At 41.4% G+C, this 27,870-nt stretch overlaps 1 protein-coding gene across 4 annotated transcripts in view; it reads right to left on the reverse strand.

The window, feature by feature from the left end:
• Positions 1–5,982, reverse strand: part of LOC135545068 (potassium channel subfamily T member 1-like) — an 84,135-nt gene extending 78,153 nt beyond the window's left edge. For all 4 annotated transcript variants that reach the window (XM_064972724.1, XM_064972722.1, XM_064972718.1 and 1 more), the window contains exon 1: positions 5,575–5,982. In XM_064972724.1, the coding sequence (XP_064828796.1) occupies positions 5,575–5,723 (149 nt within the window). In that variant the 5' untranslated portion in view covers positions 5,724–5,982. The remainder of the gene's footprint in view (positions 1–5,574) is intronic.
• Between the last annotated feature and the right edge of the window lie 21,888 nt (positions 5,983–27,870).

Genomic DNA, 27,870 nt, shown 5'->3' on the forward strand with positions numbered 1-27,870 from the left:
GCATTGTGGTCAAGCCATTCCTTTTTGTCATTTAGCAGACCCGTAGCAATTAAGGTTAAGTGCCTTACTCAAGGGCACATTTACACATTTTTCTCCTAGTCAGCTCGGAGATTCGAACCAGCGACCTACTATAGTATTTATACCATAGTATAGTATTTAGTATAGTATTTTTTTGTGTGGGAATGGGTGAGTTGGTGTGAAGATAAAGACCTAATGATGAGGATCGCGGAGGATTCTGGAGAGGGAATAAAGCTAAAGTATTAAGTTTTTCTATACCTATAGCTTAGTATAATCAATCTGAGTTACATCTCAATAGAGTTTGTAAGAGTGCACACAATTGATCTTTTCATGATCTGTATCAAACCTGAGTAACATCTATAGCAGCGTTTCCCAAACTCGATCCCGGGAACCCTAAGGGATGCACATTTTGTTTTTTGCCCATCATCAAGCTTGAATTATTTGAGTCAGAGGTGTAGTGCTAGGGTAAAAACCTAATCATGCACCCTTTGCGGCCTATATGGATACATGGATACAGTTGCAAAAATATATTTTGGTTTCACAACATTAAGGGACAGACTTTGGAAGCATAGAACATAGCATATTCCCATAACCATTATATAAATTATGATTTATCCCTAATGTATCAAACCTGAGTAACATCTCAATGGATTCTATAGGGATAGAGAGATTCATTGTGTGCATATCTTTTTAATTTCATGATATAAGGCACATACTTTGGAAGCGAGTACTATTAATCCTATAATCCCATAATCATAATAGTCCCATAATCAGAATATCGTACAAATATTTTACAGTATAAAAGAACAAGATCTTACAGTATCAACTTCCTGTATCATTGGAAAGAAAACTACTATATTAGTTTACTGTAAGTCTTGGTTACACTGTTTGTTTACATCCTACATCCTTCAGACCAGCTGTTGGTATGAATGTACCGTGAAGCATCCTAGCACGGCACTGAGGGGGTTCCTAGGCATTTAAATAGTGCCGTAATGAATAACTAAACAGTGAGGAGTGTGGAGGAATGGAGTGGTGGGTCAATGGAGATGGGTCATATTATGGATTCTCCTTCCATCTCTTCTTACTTCCATCCTCTCTAGAGCTGAACACAGCACGTAGAGGACAGGTCTCACGCTGATCATGTTTCATTGCCTTCCCATGGAGAACTCTGACTGACTGACAGCATCCTTTCTGTCCGAAGGAAGGAAGTGAATTAAAAGTGAGGGGAAGTGGGAATTTTTTTACAGTCACAGATACAGTAATATAACGTTTTTATACTATAAAATGTTTTTCACACAATACATGGATATGTAAAATATAAGTGTCAAATTAATTTATATGGACACTATTATGCAAATGAGAGCCTCGACATGGATGTTGATTAAAGGCAGCCCCCCGCACCTCTCTGATTCACAGGGGTTGGGTTAAATGCGGAAGACACATTTTAGTTGAATGCATTCAGATGTACAACTGACTAGGTATCCCCCTTTCCCTTTCGATTTCATGCAAGATCAATGCATGAAAGATCAGCACACCAGACTATCTAACTATCTAATACGATAACGGATATTACAAATGACTCAAACTCAGTAGAATATAGCAGAGATAGTCTATCATTCCATGCCGCAGCAGTAAATCAACACTGTAGGCTATTCAGTGAAAACTGTGCTGTTTACTCTCATTCCCACTCCAGTGTATTTAGATCAGTGCACGATGACTCTGAGGCTTTTGTGAGTATATTAAGCTGCACGGGCTTAGAGTCATAACCACCATTATCATAATCATCTGAGGAACACTATCTTGTCCCTGCACGCAAGCACACACACATGAATGCACATACACATGCACAAGCACTAGTGATGCAAGGGTTGACTCATAACCCGCAGTCCCAGTGGTTACATCCGCGTGGATGAAGGGTGGGTGCGTGGCGGGCAGACGGGTTGAATATAGAGAAAACAATGCATTAAAAATCCATAAATGTATCATTCTTGCGCAATTCATATCGATAGGCTATATTGAGGGTTTTCATTAGGCCTTAAATGTATTTGCTGCACGAGAGAAACGGAGATGAAAGAGGAAAGAGAAAACAAACTTTACCACTGTCAACTAGATTCAAGAATTCATTCTATCAATGTTTTATGACTTTTATTATTGTGAGCAAGGGTTTGTGTAGTATTCTAAGGCAACAGGTAATGACAGAAGAGAAGCTGCATCTATCTAATTATAGACAAGTTGACTAACAAATAGCCTACCAAAATGTCAGAAACTATAAGCAGAAACATAGGCCTATGTAAAAACGGCTGTCAAAAAATTGTTCCGCCATCTCTGACTGAACAGCGCATTATCTATATTTGCGGGTCAGGGTCGGGTGCGGGCCTCAGATTTTCACATATTGTCCGGCAGTTGTGTTATTCGCAATTGCGGGCGGGCGCGGGGGAAACCGCGCATCACTAGCACATGGACACACACACACACACACACACACACACACACACACACACACACACACACACACACACACACACACACAGGGCTCTTTAAACTTCCCAATCATCTCTGTCTCTGAGCCTAAAGCTGACAACATGGGGAAACAACAACAGGGGATAAAAAGTAAGCAGGGCAGACGGGAGAAGAAGATCTGCATAGGCCCGGTAGCTTCTACTGTTGAAAATAAACAGAAGAAAGGACCAGAACAGTAGTCTAATGTTTGGAAAAGATTTGGTGAAGTGGTGAAAGAGGATGATATGTATGTTATGTATGATGATTGTGAGGTGCTATACAAATTTGACAGTCACAAGAGGGGGAATTCAAATTCAATCAGCTGTGTTTTGTTAGGGCAAAAAAACTAAATGTCCACCCCTTGGGGTCCTGAGGACCGAGTTTGGGAAACTGACCTAATATGATATTAACTCCTGCAGAATTAAGCATTTCTTGCAGTAAAATTATACGCCAAATTTACATTTTTAATCAGGAACAGTAGTGGAGAAATATTATTTTATTATAGGATGTTGAGAGAATGAAGGCGCGGTTAGGGACCGCTTGTAAAGGGTGCCAGCTTTAACAGCATTATAAACGCGGATAGTATTTCAACCACATAAAATATGCATCCAAGCTGAACTGAAATCTTATAAACAAGCATGTTGAGTCATTTTAACAGCTTTTAATTTCCTTAAAACTGGTCAAACGGATGAAGTTTTGCATGGAAAGGCTTTCTCGTTGTTTTAGAGTTAGGCCTATTGCATTTTCTCTAAACGTCTTTGCTGCGTGAGAGAAGCAGAGATGAAATAGAAAGAGAAAACAAACTTTCCGATGTCAACTGGATTGAAGCATATCTATTTATGACATTATTCTGGTGAGCAAGAATATATTTAGCGTTCTAGTATTAACAGAAGAAAAGCTGCATGTATCTAATTATAGTGAGGGTGCAAAGCACCCCACACCATATTTTTATTTAACCAGGCAAGTCAGTTAATTAAGAACACGTTCTTATTTACAATGACGGCCTACCGGGAACAGTGGGTAAACTGCCTTGTTCAGGGGCAGAATGACAGATGTTTACCTTGTTAGCTCCGGGATTCCATGGAGCAACATTTCGGTTACTGGCCCAACACTCTAACCACTACGCTCCTGCAATCCCTAACAAATAGCCTGACTAACAAATAGTCTACACAAATGTTGGAAATTATAAGCAGAAACATAGATATATCTGAAAAGGCCTGTCAAAAAAAAGTTCCACCAACTCTGACCGTACAGCGCATTTTCTATATTTGCAGGTTAGGATCGAGTGCGGGCCTCAGATTTTCACGTTAAATCAACAACATGAAGTGCCTGTGGCCCCACAGGACCAGGGTTGCCTACCCCTGCTCTTTGGTATACCATCTACAGTACTTTACTTTAGACTCCAAAAAAAAGGGGTAGGCAACCCTGATGCATTTTTGCTGTTGGTGCAGCAGTGGGCCTCTTGAGTTCTGCCTCAGTCTGTATTATTGATGAGAGCTAGTGCCTTTGAAAGAGAAACATATACTGCCTACAGACTATACTGTCTTATTTTCACAGGCAGTAAGGCAGTATACTATGGCCTCAGCAATATTGCATTCACTTTGACATAATTATTGTTGTAATGGTATACAGAAAACGGTTAACATACGTGTGTCAATGTTTCTGAATAGTTAATGAAGTCAGTGACATTGGAAAATCACAGGTAAGTGGATTCCAATGTGCATAAATGTCAGAACTAAACATTACAGGGATATGCAACTGTTAATGATGTTAAAACTGCTGTAATTAACTGTACTGACTTGGCAGAACTCTCTGTAACTATTGAAAGATTTAACACCCCGCATCAAGCTCAACCTTACCTTTCCCCTCTGGATTTTGCTACACAGCAAAAATACTGTAGCAGACTCAAAACATTGTTTCAAGTTTCTGCCCAACCAACATCCTTAATTTAATTATGCAGTAAAGTGCTAAGAGAAACGGCGAGAAGGAATGAGAATGTTAAAGAGAGCATTTTAACACCCATACTGATTTTTATTCAGGCAGGCCAATGTAGGCTGCCTGCATATACTCCCCCTTAATGAAACCCTGCAGTCCCATTCAGAGAGAAGCATCACATGTGACTTGGCTGGGGAGTGAAGGCAAGGCTACTCCACTGTAGTTGCTGATGTGCTCCGGCACACATGTAGCCTAGGCCACACACACACACACACACACACACACACACACACACACACACACCCCTGTGGTTTGCATTGGAAAGCAGGCAGTAACTGAAAGGTTTCTGGTTAGAATTCTCAAATCCCCGAGCCGACAGGGCTCTGTCGATGTGCCCTTGAGCAAGGCACTTAACGCTTATTGCTCCTGTAAGTCGCTCTGGTTAAGAGCGTCTGCTAATTTACTCAAAAGTAAATGTCTATTGTGGAAATTGAAATCGATTAAAACACTTGAATGAGTAAAATATCAATACAAATGTGTTAATATCCTCCATGCAACCGATAAAGCAATTGTACGGTCTATAAAGAGCCGCAGCATCCTCGGAGTTATGTAAGCGATGCACAGGAATCAAACGGCAGACATAAAGAAAAACCCAGAAAAACCTAAACAGGAGGCTGAGAAAAAAATATTATTCACAAGTGGGTGGCACATACAGTGCCAATTTCCGCAAATGTAACAAACAGTTCCATTGCGTGCAGTCAGCTTTGACAATCCGTCATAAATCAGTTTCATAAATCGCGCATAACATGTGTCAATATAGCCTTAACCTATCAACAGACTGGAAAACAGAGATCGCGATTTGTTATTTTCATTTTTGCAAAGGATATAATCGACTAAGGAATGTAGGCTATATATTCGATACGAATGTATCACATACATAGATCAATTCATACCCTTTGCCTAAATATAATAATAAATAGCTTATATGGGATACAATTTGACTGCGCTTTGCGCTGAGCGCTTGAAGCACCACACGGGTTTGAGGATGCTGCGGGTTTGATATCGAACTGGTGCTCTTAGTCTGAGACATGCAGCGGCTTCATGCGGGTCAATGTGCGGTACCTTTGCCCAGCATCACTCCCAAAAGAGCCCATCGTTCGTATCGGCTTCGACGGGTTGACCCAAGTCGGCTCCTCCGGTGTTTTCGTCGCTTCGGTCTTGACGTCTGGGTCTATCTCCGAAGGAGATGGCGTGAGTTTAGCGCCTGCCATCGTTCACCCTCTCCCAAGTTACCCCCAGCCGAGAATGACCAATATGTTACCCCTCTGCTGTCAATAACAGCCTATGGAGCGACTTAAATTCAAAACTGCATCCTGAACGCACTTCTGCGGCAATATAGACCGAGGTAGACTTGCTTTCCATTCCTTTCTGCATCACACAATCATGTGAGAAAGTGCTGGGAGCTTATTGTTATTGAGCAGCACTCCATCCTTTGCAGATGTGAGGTCCATTGCATCCCAGCCTCCAGACGTCATCAAACCATTCTACCCAGTAGACGCTTGCCTCTGTTGCTGGTGTAGCTGTACTAATTGTTACATAACTTGCAAGATGTTCAAAGGGGGGTGTAAAATCAAAGATTTATTTTGATCACTGCACATTGCCACAGCTGTCATTCTGTGCACCAAAATATAATGTGTATTAACAGTTTTGTAGTTTAAAGTGTCTTTACCCCATTATGAATTAATAACCTCTATAAGTAACACAAACATTTCCCAGAACATAGACATATCTGATATTTACAGAAAGATTAAATTCTTGTTAATCTAATTCTTGCTAGTCCAATTTATAGTAGCTATTACAGTGAAATAATACCATGCTATTGTTTGAGGAGAGTGCACAGTTATGAACTTGAAAAGTTATTAATAAACCAATTAGGCACTTTGGACAGTCTTGATACAACATTTTTAACAGAAATGCAGTGGTCATTGGATCAGTTTAAAACTTTGCACTTACACTGCTGCCATCTAGTGGACAACATCTAAATTGTGCCTGAGCTGGATTAATACATGATGGCATTTCTCTTGCATTTCAAAGATGATTGTACAAAAAAATAAAAATATTTTTTTACTTTGTATTATCTTTTACCAGCTCTAATCTGTTATATTCTCCTACATTCATTTCACATTTCCACAAACTTCAAAGTGTGTCCTTTCAAATGGTATCAAGCATATACATATCCATGTTCAGGTCCTGAGCTACAGGAATTTTAGGCGAAAATTGGAAATAAATGGGCGGATCCTTAAGAGGTTTTTAATACATAGGATCACTGAGGTGAGGTTTATTCATTTACAAAACAAGAGTGATGGATGACTTATTCCTACTGTGAAATCTCAGTAAAGCTTGAAGCTCGCAGTTGCCACCAGATCTGACACTCCTATAATCAGTAATCACTCCCATGTCTCATCTAAAGTGAGTAGTCTTTTACGGTGTAGACACAACACCTGATGTGGCACCACCAGACCAACACCCACAGGCACATGAACAGGTGCACTCCAATTAACATAACACTAGGATGCTTGTATGTACTTAATATAGGAGCTCATTTATAACACCAAAACAAAAATGGAACATCCACTCCTCACCATGGCCTACAGTACATTATCCAACATTACTGAACCCTCAAAACCTTTTATGTCCTACAGTGAAGAGGATAATACAAGGAAAGACAAAAAGACAGCCTGTCACAAACACTTTAAAATGATCAATAGATAGCAACTCCAGGAAAAGCAATTGCAAGAAGAAAAGTGAAGGAGGACTGAGTCCAGTAAGGGAAGAAAATGATATAGGTAATGTAATAAAAAAGTGATGGAGATGGAAGGGGGTGCAAGAAAAGAAACGATTTAGAATGAAGGATGGAAAAGGGATGAGGAAGAAAACAAAGGAGGAAACAGAGGAGAGGACCATACTCCGTCTCCACAGAGTCACCTTGTGGTGATGGAGAGAACAACAGCCATACCTCCAGCAGACGCTGAGCAGGAGCAGCAGTTTACCACAAGGAGCAGACAGACACAACTGAATGATCAGTAGTATTTATTAGCAAAATATGGCTCTTAGGATAAGTTGATGCTTTGTCAATGTTCCTAACCAGGAGCTATTGCACTCTAGTGCAAGGGCTACTATTGGGTTTTATACATAGTCAAGGCCAATAATTGCCAGAGCGTGATTTCAAATTACCTCCGCTTCATGTACCTTTTTGGAAAACAGCAATATATAGCACTAATAACACTACCTAAGTCTGTAACAACAAAAAAACACTAGCTATAAAAACATACATACTGTACTGTAGTGTTGTTAGATGATTGAACAGTCAGCAGATTGCAGATAAAAGGCACTTTGGGAGAGGGTCAAAAAGGTCCTCATAAATCTTATTCCAATACTGAAAATAAGGCTGGCGACAGTGGGAATGGAATGGCAGTCTGGGGGGCGACAACACACACACACTGCCGTCGAAGCGACCACGGTCCCCTAATCACCCATAATCACTGGTCATGCACCACTACCTCCTTAACCGAGAGCCACAGTAATACTGTTCTGTCAAAACACAGAACAGGAGCAAGCAGCGTCAAGCTCCACAGGCTACACAACACCACAGCTGTCTGCTTCAACATAACATGGCCAGGGAGGGGAGAAAGGCTGAAAAGTCAACACCACCGGCACACTTGGACACACACATTCATGACCACATACAGTACGCACACACGTGCACACATACTGTATGTACATGCTTGCACCCACACACACACACACACACACACACACACACACACACACACACACACACACACACACACACACACACACACACACACACACACACACACACACACACACACACACACGTGCATGCAGCAGAGGGACATATGGACATATCTTATTGTACAGAAGTGGAAACTGGTTGTTTATTTTGATGGCATAATAGTCACGTAAAGTATGTGCTGTTATAGACATTTTATATATATATATATATGTGCTTCTTGGCACAAGCAAGTCTCTTCTTCTTATTGGTGTCCTTTAGTAGTGGTTTCTTTGCAGCAATTCAACCATAAAGGCCGGCTTCACACAGTCTCCTCTGAACAGTTGATGTTGAGATGTGTCTGTTACTTGAACTCTGTGAAGCATTTATTTGGGCTGCAATTTCTGAGTCTGGGAACTAATGAACTTATCCTCTGCAGCAGAGGTAATTCTGGGTCTTACATTCCTGTGGCGGTCCTCATGAGAGCCAGTTTCATCATAGTGCTTGATGGATTTTGCGACTGCATAAAGTTATTGAAATGTTCTGTATTGACTGACCTTAATGTCTTAAAGTATTGATGGAACTGTTGCTTCTCTTTGCTTATTTGAGCTGTTCTTGCCATAATATGAACTTGGTCTTTTACCAAATAGGGCTATCTTCTGTATACACCCTACTTTGTCACAACACAACTGATGGGCTCAAACGCATTCAAAAGGAAAGAAATTCCACAAATTAACTTTGAACAAGGCACACCTGTTAATTGAAATGCATTCCAGGTGACTACCTCATGAAGCTGGTTGAGAGAATGCCAAGAGTGTGCAAAGCTGTCATCAAGGCAAAGGGTGGCTAGTTGAAGATATTATTTTGAGTCAATAAGTATTCAACCCCTTTGTTATGGCAAGCCAAAATAAGTTCAGGAGTAAATACTTGCTTAAAATTTGCTTAACAAGTCACATACTGTAATAAGTTGCATGTTTATTAGTGTTAAACATGATTTTTGAATGACTACCTCATCTCTCTACCCCACACATACAATTATCTGTAAGGTCTCTCAGTCGAGCAGTGAATTTCAAACACAGACTCAACCACAAAGACCAGGGAGGTTTTCCAATGCCCAGCAAAGAAGGGCACCTATTGGTAGCTGGGTAAAAAACAAAAAACAGACATTGAATATCCTTTTGAGCATGGTGAAGTTATTAATTACACTTTGGATGGTCTATCAATACACCCAGTCACTACAAAGATACATGTGTCCTTCCTAACTCAGTTGCCGGAGAGGAAGGAAACCAGTCAGGGATTTCACCATGAGGCCAATTGTGACTTTAAAACAGTTACAGAGTTTAATGGCTGTGATCTGAGGATGGATCAACAACATTGTAGTTATTCCACAATACCAACCTAATTGATAGTGTGAAAAGAATGAAGACTGTACAGAATAAAAATATTCCAAAACAACAAGGCACCAAAACAACAAGGCACTAAAGTAGTACTGGGGAAAAAAAGTAATTCACCTTTTCTCCTGAATATAAAAATATTCCAAAACAACAAGGCACCAAAACAACAAGGCACTAAAGTAGTACTGGGGAAAAAAAGTAATTCACCTTTTCTCCTGAATATGGTGAAGTTATTAATTACACTTTGGATGGTCTATCAATACACCCAGTCACTACAAAGATACATGTGTCCTTCCTAACTCAGTTGCCGGAGAGGAAGGAAACCAGTCAGGGATTTCACCATGAGGCCAATTGTGACTTTAAAACAGTTACAGAGTTTAATGGCTGTGATCTGAGGATGGATCAACAACATTGTAGTTATTCCACAATACCAACCTAATTGATAGTGTGAAAAGAATGAAGACTGTACAGAATAAAAATATTCCAAAACAACAAGGCACCAAAACAACAAGGCACTAAAGTAGTACTGGGGAAAAAAAGTAATTCACTTTTTCTCCTGAATACAAAGTGTGATGTTTGGGGCAAATCAAATACAACACATTATTGAGTACCACTCTCCACATTTTTAAACACAGTGCTGGCTGCATCATGTTATGGCTATTCTTGTAATCTTTAAATACTGGGGAGTTTTTCAGGATAAAAAATAAACAGAATGGAGCTAAGCACAGGCAAAATCCTAGAGGAAAACCTGGTTCAGTCTGCTTTCCACCGGACACTGGGAGATGAATTCACCTTTCAGCAGGACAATAACCTAAAACCCATGGCCAAATCTACACTGGAGTTACTTACCAAGAAGACCGTGAATATTCCTGACTGGCCGAGTTACAGTTCTGACTTAAATCTACTTGACAATCTATTGCAAGACCTGAATATGGTTGTCTAGTAATGATCAACAACCAATTTGACAGAGCTTATAGAATTTTAAAAATAATAAATGGGCAAATTTAGCAAAACCCAGGTATGGACTTACCCAGAAAGACTCACAGCTGGAATCGCTGCTAAAGTGGCTTCTACAAAGTATTGACTCAGGGGTGTGAATACATATGTATATGAGATATTTCAGCATTTCATTTTCAATAAATTGGCTACAATTTCTAAAAACGGTTTTCATGTTGTCATTATGGAGTATTGTGTGTAGATGGGAGCAAAAAAACAAACAATTTAATCCATTTTGAATTCCGGCTGTAACACAACAAAATGTGGAATAAGTCAAGGGGTATGAATACTCTCTGAAGGCACTGTACTAGCCAATTATGTTCTATGTATTCCACTTGCCTGCACAGAGAAGAAAACTAACTCTTCTACCGTTCTGCCATGTCTCATAGAAACCAATTCCCATTTCCCCTTGTCCCCACATCAGCCTCCAGTCCACTGTGACGATGCTGCGTCTCTATGGACATACCACCTACACACACACACACACACACACACACACACACACACACACACACACACACACACACACACACACACACACACACACACACACACACACACACACACACACACACACACACACACACACACACACACACACACACACACACACAGTCCCTTCGCTCGCTGACGAGCTAGTCACATCCCAGTCATTACAGCAGCTTATTAAACATGACAACCATAGGGCTCCAGCCTCCACCAACGGCAACTAATTAAACAAGGGAAGACAAACGCCTGAGTGATACAATTTCCCACCACAAATAAATAAAGGAAAGCAATACAGAGGTTATAAAACTCAGTTCTCCCCTGACAGTTTTCCTTTCTCACTTCTGTGAAGTTTATACTTATTGCAGCTGCCACCAGGATGAGCTTTGTGAGACTGTGCTCAACAACCAATTAGTATCCTCTGCGTTGGGGCTCTATAAAACAGGCTAACAGTAACTATTCATACTGTAGGCAAAAACGCATTTCATCTTATTCTATTTTCTAGCTAGGAGATACAGACTAATTCTAGATACTGAAACAAGTGTTAATCATATCAGAGGGAAGTAGAAAGCGATTCTCAAAGACACATTTAACACATTGGGATTCTCATACTGATTGGGCTGTATTCCGCAATACAGATGTACAGATCGAGACAGTGCAGTCGACTGAAATGGAACAATCTCTAGTGCCGATGAGGGTGAGAGGCGAGAGCTATAACTGTGGCCCACCCACACACTAGCATGATGACTAAGCCTACCTATGGTCTAGACTCCAATTACTGAAAGTGTGTGTGTGATGCTTGTGCACGTGGGTGCGTGTTCATGTGTGTGCCATGCATTTGTGTCTAACCTGTAGGAAGGAATGCATTTGTGTCTAACCTGTTTTGGAAGGAACATTGCCCAACACTTCAGTCCAGGCACATCACATAACATATCTTCACACATTAGGTTGCAGAACAGGGAAAAGTTCACACTAACACTAACATAATTGCAAAAGGGTTTTCTAATGATCAATTAGCCTTTTAAAATGATAAAATTTGATTAACTAACACAACGTGCCATTGGAACACAGGAGTGATGGTTGCTGATAATGGGCCTCTGTACACCTACGTATGTAGATATTCCATTAAAAGTCAGTTGTTTCCAGCTACAATAGTCATTTACAACATTTAACAATGTCTATACTGTATCTCTGATAAATTTGATGTTATTTTAAATGGACAAAATATGTGATTTTCTTCGAAAAACAAGGACATTTCTAAGTGACCTCAAACCTTTGAATGGTAGCGTAGATAGAACCAATTTTCACAAACATTACCCAGCTGTTCGTTCAGGTTTCAATCAAGAGGTAGGCGACACATAAAAGCTGAGCTACATAGAGAATCTGACTTCTGTTTTCAATTTCTGAAATGATCATTTAACAACCCCTCCTCCTCCTCCTCTGCTCTGCCAGCCCTACTTTCTCCCATCCCCCTGTCAATCATACATGTGTGTTTATACACACACACACACTAGCATCCCCCGTCATATGCGTGCCCCTGGTGTGCCTGCTCCTCTTCAGCAGTAATTGTTCACCCCCCTGCACCCCCCAGCCCTGGAGATAATGACAGTGAGGGGATCCCCTCTGAGAAGGACGCCAATGCTAGCCTGCCAGCAACACCAGCAGGGGCAGCAGCCAAACTGGGAGACTGACAGCACTGACAGAACCCACTAGCCCCACTTTCCCTACTACTCAGACAGACACAGGGTGGAGGGAAGGAGAAAGCACTGACCAAGTCTGTTGGATCGCGCAACTAGCCCTACCATCCCATCCACTAGCCTGCAAACTAGTAATAATAATAAATATAACTATTTTCTAAAAACTGAGAGAGAGAGAGAGAGAGAGAGAGAGAGAGAGCTGGGGACAGGGTTGCATGGGAGTCTGGGGGTCATCCTATCATCTGTCCCTTACTATAACAAGGTCAGACTGTATTGCATGACAACCAACCTTCGAGGAATTGACTACAACACAAACAGTCCCCAGTCCACCTGGCCGTGCTGCTGCTCCAGTTTCAACTGTTCTGCCTGCGGCTATGGAATCCTGACCTGTTCACCGGACCTGCTACCTGTCCCAGACTTGCTGTTTTCAACTCTCTGGAGACAGCAGGAGTGGTAGAGATACTCTTGATGATCGGCAATGAAAAGCCAACTGACATTTACTCCTGAGGTGCTGACTTGTTGCACCCTCGACAACTACTGTGATTATTATTATTTGACCATGCTGGTCATTTATGAACATTTGAACATCTTGGCCGTGTTCTGTTATAATCTCCCCCTGGCACAGCCAGAAGAGGACTGGCCACCCATCATAGCCTGGTTCCTCTCTCGGTTTCTTCCTAGATTTTGGCCTTTCTAGGGAGTTTTTCCAAGCCACCGTGCTTCCACACCTGCATTGCTTGCTGGTTTTAGGCTGGGTTTCTGTACAGCACTTTTAGATATCAGCTGATGTACAAAGGGCTATATAAATACATTTGATTTGATCAGACCACTACCAGGCAGGTACATTGGGTTGCTGGTGGTTTTGGAGATGTGCGCCCCCCTCTCAACAAATCACAGACACGTCGGCTCGGTAATCACAGCACTTCAAAACAAATACATTTAAAAAGAAGACATTGAATATCCCTTTGAGCAGGGTGACGTTATTAATAACACTGTGGATGGTGTATCAATACACCCAGTCACTACAGAGATGATGACTGTGATAGGATAAAACTGAGGAAGGATCAACAACATTGTAGTTACTCCAAAATACTAACCCTTTGACCTTTGTAAAAAGTAGGAAGCCTGTAGAAAATACAACTATTCCAAAACATGCATCCTGTTTGCAACAAGGCACTAAAGTAATACTGCAAATAATGTGGCAAAGCAATTGACTTTTTGTCCTGAATACAAAGTGTTATGTTTGTGGCAAACTCAATACAACACATTACTGAGTACCACTCTCCATATTTTCAAGCATAGTGGTTGGTGGCTGTTATGGGTATGCTTGTAATTGTTAAGGACCTCGAGAGTTTTTCAGGATAAAAAAAGAGATGGAACCGAGCTAAGCACAGGCAACATTCTAGAGGAAAACCTGGTTCAGTCTTATTTCCACCAGATACTGGAAGATTAAATCACCTTTCAGGAGGACAACAACCTAAAACACAAGGCCAAATATACACTGGGGTTGCTTACCAAGAAGACAGTGAATGTTCCTGAGTGGCTGAGTTAAAGTTTTGACTTATATTTGCTTAAAAATCTATGGCAAGACTTGAAAGTGGTTGTCTAACAATGGTCAACAACCAATTTGACAGAGCTTGAAGAATTTAGAAAATAATAATGTGTAAATATTGCAAATTCCAGGTGTGCAAAGCTCTTTAGGTGTTTTCACACTTGGCCCCTTTCAGACAATTTTTGTGAACTCAGTGTGGTTCGCTTAATTTTCTGTGCAGTGTGAACACTCAAAAGTAATTCAGGCCCCTCAAAAGAGCCCCCGAAGTAAACCGAACTGAGACCATCTCGAGAGTTCGGTTCGCTTGAATTCTGCGGTCTGGTTCCCTTTTTCTAATACAATGTGAATGCAAAGCTCCTCAGGTTCTCTTGTCATTATTCATGCACCACACACTAGACTACTGCAACACCGTTTCCCCTGCCATAAACCCTCACATTGTTTACCACAAAAGAGAGAAGATGATGATGTGCAGGTTTGCAGGGGGCTGTTTTTGGATATTGATTAGCGATTGTCAAGGATGCACAGAAATTCCTAAATGTATGGAGAGAGCTAAATAAGCTGTTTATTGATTGCGGGGTTCGAATAATGTGAGAAGACAATATATTTGGTGCAAATCACAACATAGCGTATAAAATCTATTCCAGCTCTTAAAGGGTCAGGTGCCAACCTTGTCTGTACAATGTTCAATTACAGCATTATTTATTCTGCAGTTTTTATATAGCCATTTATTCTGTTACCAATCAAATGTACATGTTAATAGTATCTTCTGTATGTTATTATTATGTCTCGTATTTTCCAAATTACATCTATTAGCTTCCAAAATGTAAGTAGGTATATCAAGCTGTCTGATAACACATTCTGATTGAATGGCTTGTCCTTCACTTTGTAAAAACCAAGTGTGCATGTTGGAAAATACACTGCTCAAAAAAAGGGAACACTAAAATAACACATCCTAGATCTGAGTGAATGAAATATTCTTATTAAATACTTTTTTCTTTACATAGTTGAATGTGCTGACAACAAAATCATACAAAAATTATAAATGGAAATCAAATTTATCAACCCATGGAGGTTTGGATTTGGAGTCACACTCAAAATTAAAGTGGAAAACCACACTACAGGCTGATCCAACTTTGATGTAATGTCCTTAAAACAAGTCAAAATGAGGCTCACTAGTGTGTGTGGCCTCCACGTGCCTGTATGACCTCCCTACAACGCCTGGGCATGCTCCTGATGAGGTGGCGGATGGTCTCCTGAGGGATCTCCTCCCAGACCTGGACTAAAGCATCCGCCAACTCCTGGACAGTCTGTGGTGCAACGTGATGTTGGTGGATGGAGCGAGACATGATGTGCCAGATGTGCTCAATTGGATTCAGGTCTGGGGAACGGGTGGGCCAGTCCATAGCATCAATGCCTTCCTCTTGCAGGAACTGCTGACACACTCCAGCTACATGAGGTCTAGCATTGTCTTGCATTAGGAGGAACCCAGGGCCAACCGCACCAGCATATGGTCTCACAAGGGGTCTGAGAATCTCATCTCGGTACCTAACGGCAGTCAGGCTACCTCTGGCAAGCACATGGAGGGCTGTGCGGCCCCCCCAAAGAAATGCCACCCCACACCATGACTGACCCACCGCCAAACCGGTCATGCTGGAGGATGTTGCAGGCAGCAGAACGTTCTCCATGGCGTCTCCAGACTGTCACGTCTGTCGCATGTGCTCAGTGTGAACCTGCTTTCATCTGTGAAGAGCACAGGGCGCCAGTGGCGAATTTGCCAATCTTGGTGTTCTTTGGCTGTAAGCACAACCCCCACCTGTGGACGTCGGGCCCTCATACCACCCTCATGGAGTCTGTTTCTGACCGTTTGAGCAGACACATGCACATTTGTGGCCTGCTGGAGGTCATTTTGCAGGGCTCTGGCAGTGCTCCTCCTGCTCCTCCTTGCACAAAGGCGGAGGTAGCGGTCCTGCTGCTGGGTTGTTGCCCTCCTACGGCCTCCTCCACATCTCCTGATGTACTGGCCTGTCTCCTGGTAGGGCCTCCATGCTCTGGACACTACGCTGACAGACACAGCAAACCTTCTTGCCACAGCTCGCATTGATGTGCCATCCTGGATGAGCTGCACTACCTGAGCCACTTGTGTGGGTTGTAGACTCCGTCTCATGCTACCACTAGAGTGAAAGCACCGCCAGCATTCAAAAGTGACCAAAACATCAGCCAGGAAGCATAGGAACTGAGAAGTGGTCTGTGGTCACCACCTGCAGGAACACTCCTTTATTGGGTGTGTCTTGCTAATTGCCTATAATTTCCACCTGTTGTCTATTCCATTTGCACAACAGCATGTGAAATTTATTGACAATCGGTGTTCCTTCCTAAGTGGACAGTTTTAACTTCACAGAAGTGTGATTGACTTGGAGTTACATTGTGTTGTTTAAGTGTTTCCTTTATTTTTTTGAGCAGTGTATATTGGTTCCTTTCTAAACAAATCAAAGTGAATGCAAAGAGGATTCCACAAAATAGGTAACCAAACTGGCAAAAGAGTTGAGTCCTCATTCAAAGGCAAGGGCAGTGTGAATACACAGAGAACAGAGGGGTTTTTTTTCACTTTAAAGAGGACTGAGATCGGATCTTTTAAAGAGGACTATATGTGAAAACACCCTTAAAGACACTCACAGCTGTAATCACTGCCAAAGGTGATTCTAACATGTATTGACTCTGGGGTATGAATACTTACAGTTGAAGTCGGAGGTTTACATACACCCAAATACATTTAAACTCAGTTTTTCACAATTCCTGACATTTGATCCTAGTAAAAATATCCTGTCTTAGGTCAGTTCGGATCACCACTTTATTTTAAGAATGTGAAATGTCAGAATAATAGTAGAGAGAATAATTTATTTCTGCTTTTATTTCTTTCATCACATTCCCAGTGGGTCAGAAGTTTACATACACTCAATTAGTATTTGGTAGCATTGCCTTTAAATTGTTTAACTTGGGTGAAACATTTCGGGAGCCATCCACAAGCTTCCCACAATAAATTGGGTGAATTTTGGCCCATTCCGCATGACAGAGCTGGTGTAACTGAGTCAGGTTTCTAGGCCTCCTTTTCAGTTCGGCCCACAAAATGTACTATAGGATTGAGGTCAGGGCTTTGTGATGGCCACTCCAATACCTTGACTTTGTTGTCCTTAAGTGGACAGTCTTAGATTTGATTTGACGTTGTTGTCCTTAAGCCATTTTGCCACAACTTTGGAAGTATGCTTGGGGTCATTGTCCATTTGGGAGACACATTTGCGACTAAGCTTTAACTTCCTGACTGATGTCTTGAGATGTTGCTTCAATATATCCACATAATTTTTATGATGCCATCTATTTTGTGAAGTGCACAAGTCCCTCCTGCAGCAAAGCACCCCACAACATGATGCTGCCACCCCATTGCTTCACGGTTGGGATGGTGTTCTTCGGCTTACAAGCCTCCCCCTTTTCCTCCAAACACAACAATGGTCATTATGGCCAAACAGTTCTATTGTTGTTTCATCAGACCAGAGGACATTTCTCCAAAAAGTACGATCTTTGTCCCCATGTGCAGTTGCAAACCGTAGTCTGGCTTTTTTATGGAGGTTTTGGAGCAGTGGCTTCTTCCTTGCTGAGCGGCCTTTCAGGTTATGTCGATATAGAACTCGTTTTACTGTGGATATAGATAATTTTGTATCTGTTTCCTCCAGCATCTTCGCCAGGTCCTTTGCTGCTGTTCTAGGATTGATTTGTACTTTTCACACCAAAGTACGTTTATCTCTAGGAGACAGAACGCGTCGCCTTCCTGAGAGGTATGATGGCTGCGGTGTTTATACTTGCTTACTATTGTTTGTACAGATGAACGTGGTACCTTCAGGCATTTGGAAATTGCTCCCAAGGAGGAACCAGATTTGTGGAGGTTTCCAATTTTTTCTGAGGTCTTGGCTGATTTCTTTTGATTTTCCCATGATGTCAAGCAAAGAGGCACTGAGTTTGAAGGTAGGCCTTGAAATACATCCATAGGTACACCTCCAATTGACTCAAATGATGTCAATTAGCCTATCAGCCTAAAGCAATTTCTGGATTTCCCAAGCTATTTAAAGGCACAGTCAACTTAGTGTATGTATAATTCTGACCCACTGGAATTGTGATACGGTGAATTATAAGTGAAATAATCTGTCGGTAAACAATTGTTGGAAAAATGATGTGTCATGCACAAAGTAGATGTCCTAACCGACTTGCCAAAACTATAGTTTGCTAACAAGAAATTTGTTGAGTGGTTGAAAAACGAGTTTTAATGACTCCAACCTAAAAGTATGTAAACTTCCGACTTTCTAAAACATGTTTTCACTTTGTCATTATGGAATACATTTATTATTCAGGCTGCAACACAACAACATGTGGAACAAGTCAAGGGGTATGAATACTTTCTGAACTTCTAGAGCGTAGCAAAACCAAATGAGTTTTCTTCTTTCAGTTTACACGAGGCCTATGCTCTGGAGCTCAGAAAAAAACAATCACGCTAGTGATAAGCTAATTGCAGTTGTTTCCATTTTGGCTAATGTTCTTAAGACACAACCTGCTAAAACCAGCAAGTGCGTGAAGATGCTTTTCACATAAATCCCACCACAGCCATGAGAGAAAACAGACATAGAGAGATTATTCTCCCTCCTCTGGAGGGATTATAGTGAATTAGAGTGTCTAAAAGGCCAGAAAACACGGTAGCCCGGCAACCAGCTACGATTATCCTCAACAATGAATAGTGAATAGCGAATACAATGACCTTTCTGAAATACACAAGTGAAGATTGACATGAGAATGTATGCATTGGTTGGCATTGGTCTTCATGTTATTGTGGTTTTAAAGATATATGCTGTGACATATGAATAGGCAAACATGTTATATGATATTCACAGTGCAGTGAGATGAAACATATCAACAAATCTGCTGATTTGCACAATATTTTTGTAAAGCAATCTCTATGTGCTTAGAATCAACATTCTGCTGGTAATAGGCAGTGGGCCGAAGCATCACTTCTGCTTTATTTAAAACATTTAAAAAAATGTATTTATAGATTTTCAGATATAACAACAAAAACAGTACAACCCCAACCCCTCATTCTCCCATCCATCCATCCATCCATCCATCCATCCATCCATCCATCCATCCATCCCTCCCTCCCTCCCTACAAACCATCCACCCACCAAGGCATCTATAAAAGTAAGTTAAATATGAAAGAACAACTAAAACAAACAGTAATATAAACAAAAACAATAGAGGAAAAAAAGTTACATATTATCAGAACAAATGGCTTCTAGAACAGATATGACTGCTTACCAAACTATGCAACTTACACTAAGTAAAAGAACAGGCTCTCCACGTATTGATTAATGGGGACCAGATTAAGTCAAACTTTTGTCGGGACCCAAGCACAGTGTACCTAACCTTCTCCAGAGGCAGAGATGACATCACCTCCTTAACCCACTGCATAAAGGAGGGCGGCTTTGCAGACTTCCAGTGAAAGAGGACAAAGCGGCGAGCTAGCAAATGCGATGACGCATGGTAGCATTTTGGTCTAGGGGAAGTCCCCCAAAAATGGCAGTGACCGGGTTGGGGCTAACAGTTGTATTACACATACACTACCGTTCAAATTGTTTTGGGTCACTTAGAAATGTCCTTGTTTTTGAAAGAAAAGCATATTTTGTGTCCATTAAAATAACATCAACTTTTCTGAAATACAGTGTAGACATTGCTAATGTTGTAAATGACTATTGTAGCTTGAAACAGCTGATTTTGAATGGGATATATACGCTCTGACCTTAGAGCTTTTTATGTCTCTATTTTGGTTTGGTCAGGGTGTGATTTGGGTGGGCATTCTATGTTCCTTTTTCTATGTTTTTGTATTTCTTTGTTTTGGCCGGGTATGGTTCTCAATCAGGGACAGCTGTCTATCATTGTCTCTGATTGGGAACCATACTTAGGTAGCTTTTTCCCACAGGGTTTTTGTGGGTAGTTAATTTCTGTTTAGTGTTTTGTACCTTTCAGGACTGTTTCGGTTATTCCCTTTGTTATTTTGTTATAGTGTTCAGTTTTAATAAAGAAAGCATGAACACTTACCACACTGCGCTTTGGTCCGATGATTCCTCCTCTTCAGACGACGAATACCGTTACACATAGGCGTACAAAGGCCCATAACTGTTGGTTAGGGACTCGTAAGTAAGCATTTCACTGTTGTATTCGGCGTATTCGTCACAGATTGACACGGCATTCCAGTTCTGGTATAGGAACGGTGTGGTGTTTTTTTTGTGACCTATTTGTTGATAACACATTTGTCATATTTGATACTCTGACCGTTGACCGTAATATCGCCAATACCCACTTTCTTAGATACCTGCAAACTCACAGCTTTGCCAAAAATCATTTCCCGTAATTTCCACTCAAGCCTCCTATGTGTCCAGTCGAGAGGTGCTTAGATCTTAACCCTTATCTGAAAGGCACAATCTCCAGACTATACGACATAATACAGAACATTAATCCGCCTTCCTTTGCAAATACAACATCTGCATGGGAGCAAGACATAGGTGGCGAGCTACATGATGATATATGGCAACAAAGTATTGAGTGTATCCACACATCATCATTTTGCATAAGGCACCTTATTCACCTTAAGGTTTTGTCTCCATTACTCGAATGACAGATTGGAAAAAATATACCCAAATGTTGACCAAGTGTTTGAGATGCCAGAGTCAGAGACCTGAGGGGTAATAGGTTTTGTTGTGCCCACTTCACGACTGTCATGGTGTGATGTGGACCATGTTAGTTTGTTGGTGGTGTGGACACCAAGGAATTTGAAGCTCTCAACCTGATCTACTGCAGCCCCGTCGATGAGAATGGGGGTGTGCTCAGATCTCTTTTTCCTGTAGTCCACAATCATCTCCTTTGTCTTGATCATGTTGAGGGAGAGGTTGTTGTCCTGGCACCAAATGGCCAGGTCTCTGACCTCCTACCTATAGGCTGTCTCATCGTTGTCGGTGATCAGGCCTACCACTGTTGTGTCATCGGCAAATTTATTGATGATTTTGGAGTCGTGCCTGCCGTGCAGTCATGAGTGAACAGAGAGTACAGCACGTATCACTGCGGATCAGTGTGGCAGATGTGTTGTTACCTACCCTTACCACCTGGGGGCGGCCCGTCAGGAAGTCCAGGATCCAGCTTCAGAGGGATGTGTTTAGTCCCAGGGTCCTTAGCTTATTGATGAGCTTTGAGGGCACTCGTGTTGAACGCTGAGCTGTCGTCAATGAATAGCATTCTCACATCGGTGTTCCTTTTGTCCAGGTGGGAAAGGGCAGTGTGGAGTGCAATAGAGACTGCATCATCTGCGGATCTGTTGGGGAGGTATGCAAATTGAAGTGGGTCTAGGGTTTCTGGGATGATGGTGTTGATGTGAGCCATGACCAGCCTTTCAAAGCACTTCATGGCTACAGACGTTAGTGCTACGGTTCGGTAGTCATTTAGGCAGGTTATCTTAGTGTTCTTGGGCACTTGCCAGTTGGTCAGTGCATGCTCGCAGTACACCTCCTGGTAATCCGTCTGGCCCTGCGGCCTTGTGAATGCTGACCTGTTAAAATGTCTTACTCACATCGGCTGCGGAGAGTGTGATCACAGTCTTCCGGACAGCTGGTGCTCTCATGCATGTTTCAGTGTTTTTTTCCTCAAAGCGAGCATAGAAGTAGTTTAGCTCGTCTGGTATACTTGTGTCACTGGGCAGCTTGCAAGCCCTGCCACATCCAACGAGCGTCAGAGCCGTTGTAGTACGATTCGATCTTAGTCCTGTATTGACGCTTTGCCTGTGTGATGGTTCGTCCGAGTGCATAGTGTGATTTCTTACAAGCTTCCGGGTTAGAGTCCCGCTCCTTGAAAGCGACAGCTCTAGCCTTTAGCTCAGTGCGGATGCTGCCTATAATGTGGGGACGACGGGGACAACATCATCGATGCACTTATTGATGAAGCCAATGACTGCAGTGTACTCCTCAATGCCATCGGAGGAATCCAGGAACATATTCCAGTCTGTGCTAGCAAAACAGTCCTGTAGCTTAGCATCTGCTTCCTCTGACCACTTTTTTATTGATCTAGTCACTGGTGCTTCCTGCTTTAATTTTTTGCTTGTAAGCAGGAATCAGGAGGATAGAATTATGGTCAGATTTGCCAAATGGAGAGCGAGGGAGAGCTTTGTGTGTGTCTCTGTGTGTGGCGAATAGGTGGTCCAGAGTTCTTTTTCCTCTGGTTGCACATTTACAATGCTGATAGAAATTTGGTAACATAGATTTAAGATTCCCTGGATTCAATTCCCCGGCTAATTGGAGCGCCACCTCTGGGTGACTGTTTTCTTATGGCAGAAAACAACTCATTCAATGATGTCTTAGTGCCAGCCTCTGACTGTGGTGGTATGTAAACAGCTACAAAGAATACAGATGAAAACTCTCTTGGTAGGTAATGTGGTCTACACCTTATCATGAGATACTCTACCTCAGGCGAGCAATAGCTCGAGACTACCTTAGATATTGTGCACCAGCTGTTGTTTACAAAAATACATAGACCACCACCCCTTGTCTTACCAGACACCGCTGTTCTATCCTGCCGGTACATCGTATAACCAGCCAGCTGTATGTTGATATTGTCATTGTTAAGCCACGACTCTGTGAAGCCTAAGATGTTACAGTTTTTAATGTCCCGTTGGTAGTTTAATCTTCTGCATAACTCGTCAATTTTATTCTTCAAAGATTGTACGTTTGCTAGCAGAATGGAGGGAAGTGGGGGTTTATTTGATCGTCTACGAATTCTCAGAAGGCAGCCCTACCTTCGGCCCCTCTTCCTCCACCTCCTCTTCACGCAGATCACTGGGATCGGGGCATGTTCCAGTATATCCTTCACGTCGGGCTCGTCAGAGTTATGAAAGGAAAAAAAGGATTCTGCTAGTCTGTAGTGAGTAATCCCAGTCCTAATGTCTAGGTAGAGGCAACATTATGTGCAAAATAAGTTACAAACAATGCAAATAAACGAACAAAAACCACAATCGGCTGGGTGCACGAAAAACGTCTGCCTTATTCTCCGGAAAAAATGTGTCCAATCATGCATGATAAGTTAGACCTCAGGCAGCAGGTAGCTGCTGATATTGATAGAACACTGCTTTCAAATTCTATTCTCAGAGTTTGTACACGGTGGAAGAAGGGGAAGAAAGTTCCATAAGCAACCTTGGAGAATTCACAAAACCATTAAAATGACTTTTAAGCAGTGACATACCATCTCGACAGTGTGTAATGATGGCTAAGTAACCACATTTTAAGAAGCTATGCAGCACAAACCAATTATGCCTGCCTGCAGCTCAATAGCATAAAACTTCATTATGTTTCTTTACTCACTGAGTTTCATTCATTTCAGCACTACAGAGACAGACAGATCCACAGCCAACAGTGAAGCAGAATGCCCTTATATACAGTGCTTTGCAAAAGTATTGACCACCCTCTGTGTTTTTCCTATTTTGTTGCATTACAACTTGTAAGTTAAATAGATTTTTCTTTGGATTTCATGTAATGGACATACACAAAATAGTCAAAATTGGTGAATAAATAAAAAATAAAAAAAGTTCTCTAAAATAAAACATGGAAAAGTGGTGCGTGCATATGTATTCACCCCTTTGCTATGAAGCCCCTAAATAAGATCTGGTGCAACCAATTACCTTCAGCAGTCACATAAGTAGTTAAATAAAGTCCACCTGTGTGCAATCTAAGTGTCACATGATCTGTCACATAATCTCAGTATATATATATACCTGTTCCGAAAGGCCCCAGAGTGTGCAACATCACTAAGCAAGGGGCACCACCAAGCAAGCGGCACTTTGAAGACCAAGGAGCTCTACAAACAGGTCCGGGACAAAGTTGTGGAGAAGTACAGATCAGGGTTGGGTTCTTAAAAAATATCTGAAACTTTGAACATCCCACGGAGTAACATTAAAGCCATTATTTTAAAAAATGGAAAGAATATGGCACCACAGCAAACCTGCAAAGAGAGGGCCACCCAGCAAAACTCACGGACCAGGCAAGGAAGGCATTAACCAGAGAGGCAACAAAGAGACCAAAGATGACCCTGAAGGAGATGCAAAGGTCCACAGCGGTGATTGGAGTATCTGTCCACAGGACCACTTAAAGCTGTACACTCCACAGAGCTGGGCTTTATGGAAGAGTGGCCAGAAAAAAGCCATTGCTTAAAGAAAAGTATAGGGAATAGTTATGCAGGCTCAAGTTTATTTTGTTTGTGTCTTATTTCTAGTTTGTTTCACAATAAATAAATACATTTTGCATCTTCAAAGTGGAATGCATAGTGTAAATCAAATGATACAACCCCCCCAAAAATATTTTTTTATTCCAGGCTGTAAGGCAATGAATTAGGAAAAATGCCAAGGGGGTGAATCATTTCGCAACCCACTGTACAGTGCCTTCAGAAAGTAGTCACACCCCTTGTGTTTTTGTGTTTTGTGTTACAGCCTGAATTTGATATGGATTAAATGTAGATTTTGTGTCACTGGGCTACATACAATAACCCATGATGTGAAAGTGGAATTATGTTTTTTAAAATATTTTTTTATATACGAATGAATACAAAATGAAAAGCTGAATGTCTTGATTTGGGAGGGGGGGGGTGAAAATCTATAAGTACTCTATTCAACACCCTTCTTATGGCAAGCCTAAATAAGTTCAGAAGTAAAAATGTGCTTAACAAGTCACATAATAAGTTGCAAGGACTCACTCTGTATGCAATAATAGTGTTGACATAATTTTTGAATGACTACCTCATCTCTCTACCCCACACATACAGATAATTGTAAGATCCCTCAGTCGACAAGTGAATTTCAAACACAGATTCAACCACAAAGAAGTGTACCTATTGGTAGATGGGTAAAAAAAACTCTGACATTTCAGTTTAAACATGGTGAAGTTATTTATTACACTTTGAATGATGTATCAATACACCCAGTCACTACAAAGATACAGGCATCCCTCCTTACTCAGATGCCGGAGAGGAAGGCCATTAAAGATCATCAAGGACAACAACCACCCGAGCCACTGCCTGTTCACCCCGCTATCATCCAGAAGGCGAGGTCAGTACAGGTGCATCAAAGCTGGGACCGAGAGACTGAAAAACAGCTTCTATCTCAAGGCCATCAGACTGTTAAACAGCCACCACTAACATTGAGTGGCTGCTGCCAACACACTGACTCAACTCCAGCCACTTTAATAATGGGAATTGATGGGAATTGATGTCAAATATCACCAGCCACTTTAAACAATGCTACTTAATATAATGTTTACATACCCTACATTATTCATCTCATATGTATACGTATATACTGTACTCTATATCATCTACTGCATCTTTATGTAATACATGTATCACTAGCCACTTTAAACTATGACACTTTGCTTACATACCCTACATTACTCATCTCATATGTACAGTGCCTTGCGAAAGTATTCGGCCCCCTTGAACTTTGCAACCTTTTGCCACATTTTATTAAGAATAATTTTGCACGCCCAATTTTTCAGTTTTTTATTTGTTAAAAAAGTTTAAAATATCCAATATATGTCATTCCACTTCATGATTGTGTCCCACTTGTTGTTGATTCTTCACAAAAAAATACAGTTTTATATCTTTATGTTTGAAGCCTGAAATGTGGCAAAAGGTCGCAAAGTTCAAGGGGGCCGAATACTTTTGCAAGGCACTGTATATACTGTACTCGATACCATTTACTGCATCTTGCCTATGCCGATCTGTACCATCACTCATTCATATATCTCTATGTACATATTCTTTTACCTTTACACTTGTGTGTTTAAGGTAGTAGTTTTGGAATTGTTAGTTAGATTACTCGTTGGTTATTACTGCATTGTCGGAACTAGAAGCACAAGCATTTCGCTACACTCGCATTAACATCTGCTAACCATGTGTATGTGACAAATAAATTTGTTTTGATTTGATTTGGAAGGAAACCGCTCAGGGATTTCACCATGAGGCCAACATTAAAACAATTACAGAGTTCAATGGCTGTGTTAGAAAAAAACTGAGGATGGCCTGGCACAGCTACTGGTATATGTCTGTTACGTTTTTGGGGGGTCAATTAAGGAAGACATCCTCTTCTGCAAACCACTGGAAACCAGGACAACAGGAGAGGATATTTTGAAAGTACTGGACAACTTTGTGACATCAAATGGACTTCGGTGGTCAAGATGTGTTGGTATCTGTACTGATGGCGCAAAAGCCATGACAGGAAGACATAGTAGAGTGGTAACGCGAGTGCAAGCAGTTGGTCCTGCCGCTACTCTGGTATACTGCAGCATCCACCGAGAGGCTCTTGCTGCCAAGGGAATCCCTGACAGCTTGAACTACTTTTTGGACACTACAGTGAAAATGGTTAACTTTGTTAAAGCAAGGCCCCTGAACTCTCACGTATTTTCTGCATTATGCAATGATACAGAAAGCGACCATGTAATGGTTTTACAACATACAGAAGTGCGCTGGTTATCAAGTGACAAAATAGACACGTTTTTTTAAATTGAGAGACGAGCTTAAAGTTTTCTTTACAGACCATAATTTTCACGTGTCTGACCCCTTGCATGATGACGAGTTTTTCACATGACAGGCCTATCTGGGTGATGTTTTTTCGCAACTATAGTCAATGTGCGGGACATAATTGAGGCTATGATTAAGAAGTTGGAGCTCTTCTCTGTCTGTATTAACTTGGACAACACACAGGTCCTTCTATCATAGTATGATTTTATGGACAATATCAAATATGATATAGCGAAGCACCTGAGTGAGCTGGGTGTGCAATTTCACAGGTACTATATCGAAATGGATGTCACAAACAACTGGATTCGTTACCCCTTTCATGCACTGCCTCAAGTCCGCTTACCGATATCTGAACAAGAGAAACTTGTCGAAATTCTGTGAAAATGTAATTTAATCAGAAGCCACTGCCAGATTTCTGGATAGGGCTGCGCTCAGAGTATCCTGCTTTGGCAAATCGAGCTGTTAAGACACTGATGCACTATGCAACCATGTACCTATGTGAGAGTGGATTCTCAGCCCTCACTAGCATGAAAACTAAATACAGGCATAGACTGTGTCGATAATTATTTAAGACTGAGACTCTCTCCAATACAACATTTGCAGAGTTATGTGCATCCATTCAAGCACACCCTTCTCATTAACCTGTGATGAGTTATTCACAATTTTTGATGAACAAATAAGGTATTATATTTAAGATGGCTAAATAAAGAGCAAAAATATTGATTATTATTATATTATTATTTGTGCCCTGGTCCTATAAGAGCTCTTCGTCACTACCCATGAGCCAGGTTGTGACAAAAACTCACTCATTCTTATGTTTAATAAATGTATTGTATAGTGTGTGTGTGTCAGGCTTACAAT

The sequence above is a fragment of the Oncorhynchus masou genome, chromosome 1, assembly GCF_036934945.1.
Source record: "Oncorhynchus masou masou isolate Uvic2021 chromosome 1, UVic_Omas_1.1, whole genome shotgun sequence".
NCBI classification, from domain to species: Eukaryota; Metazoa; Chordata; class Actinopteri; order Salmoniformes; family Salmonidae; genus Oncorhynchus; species Oncorhynchus masou.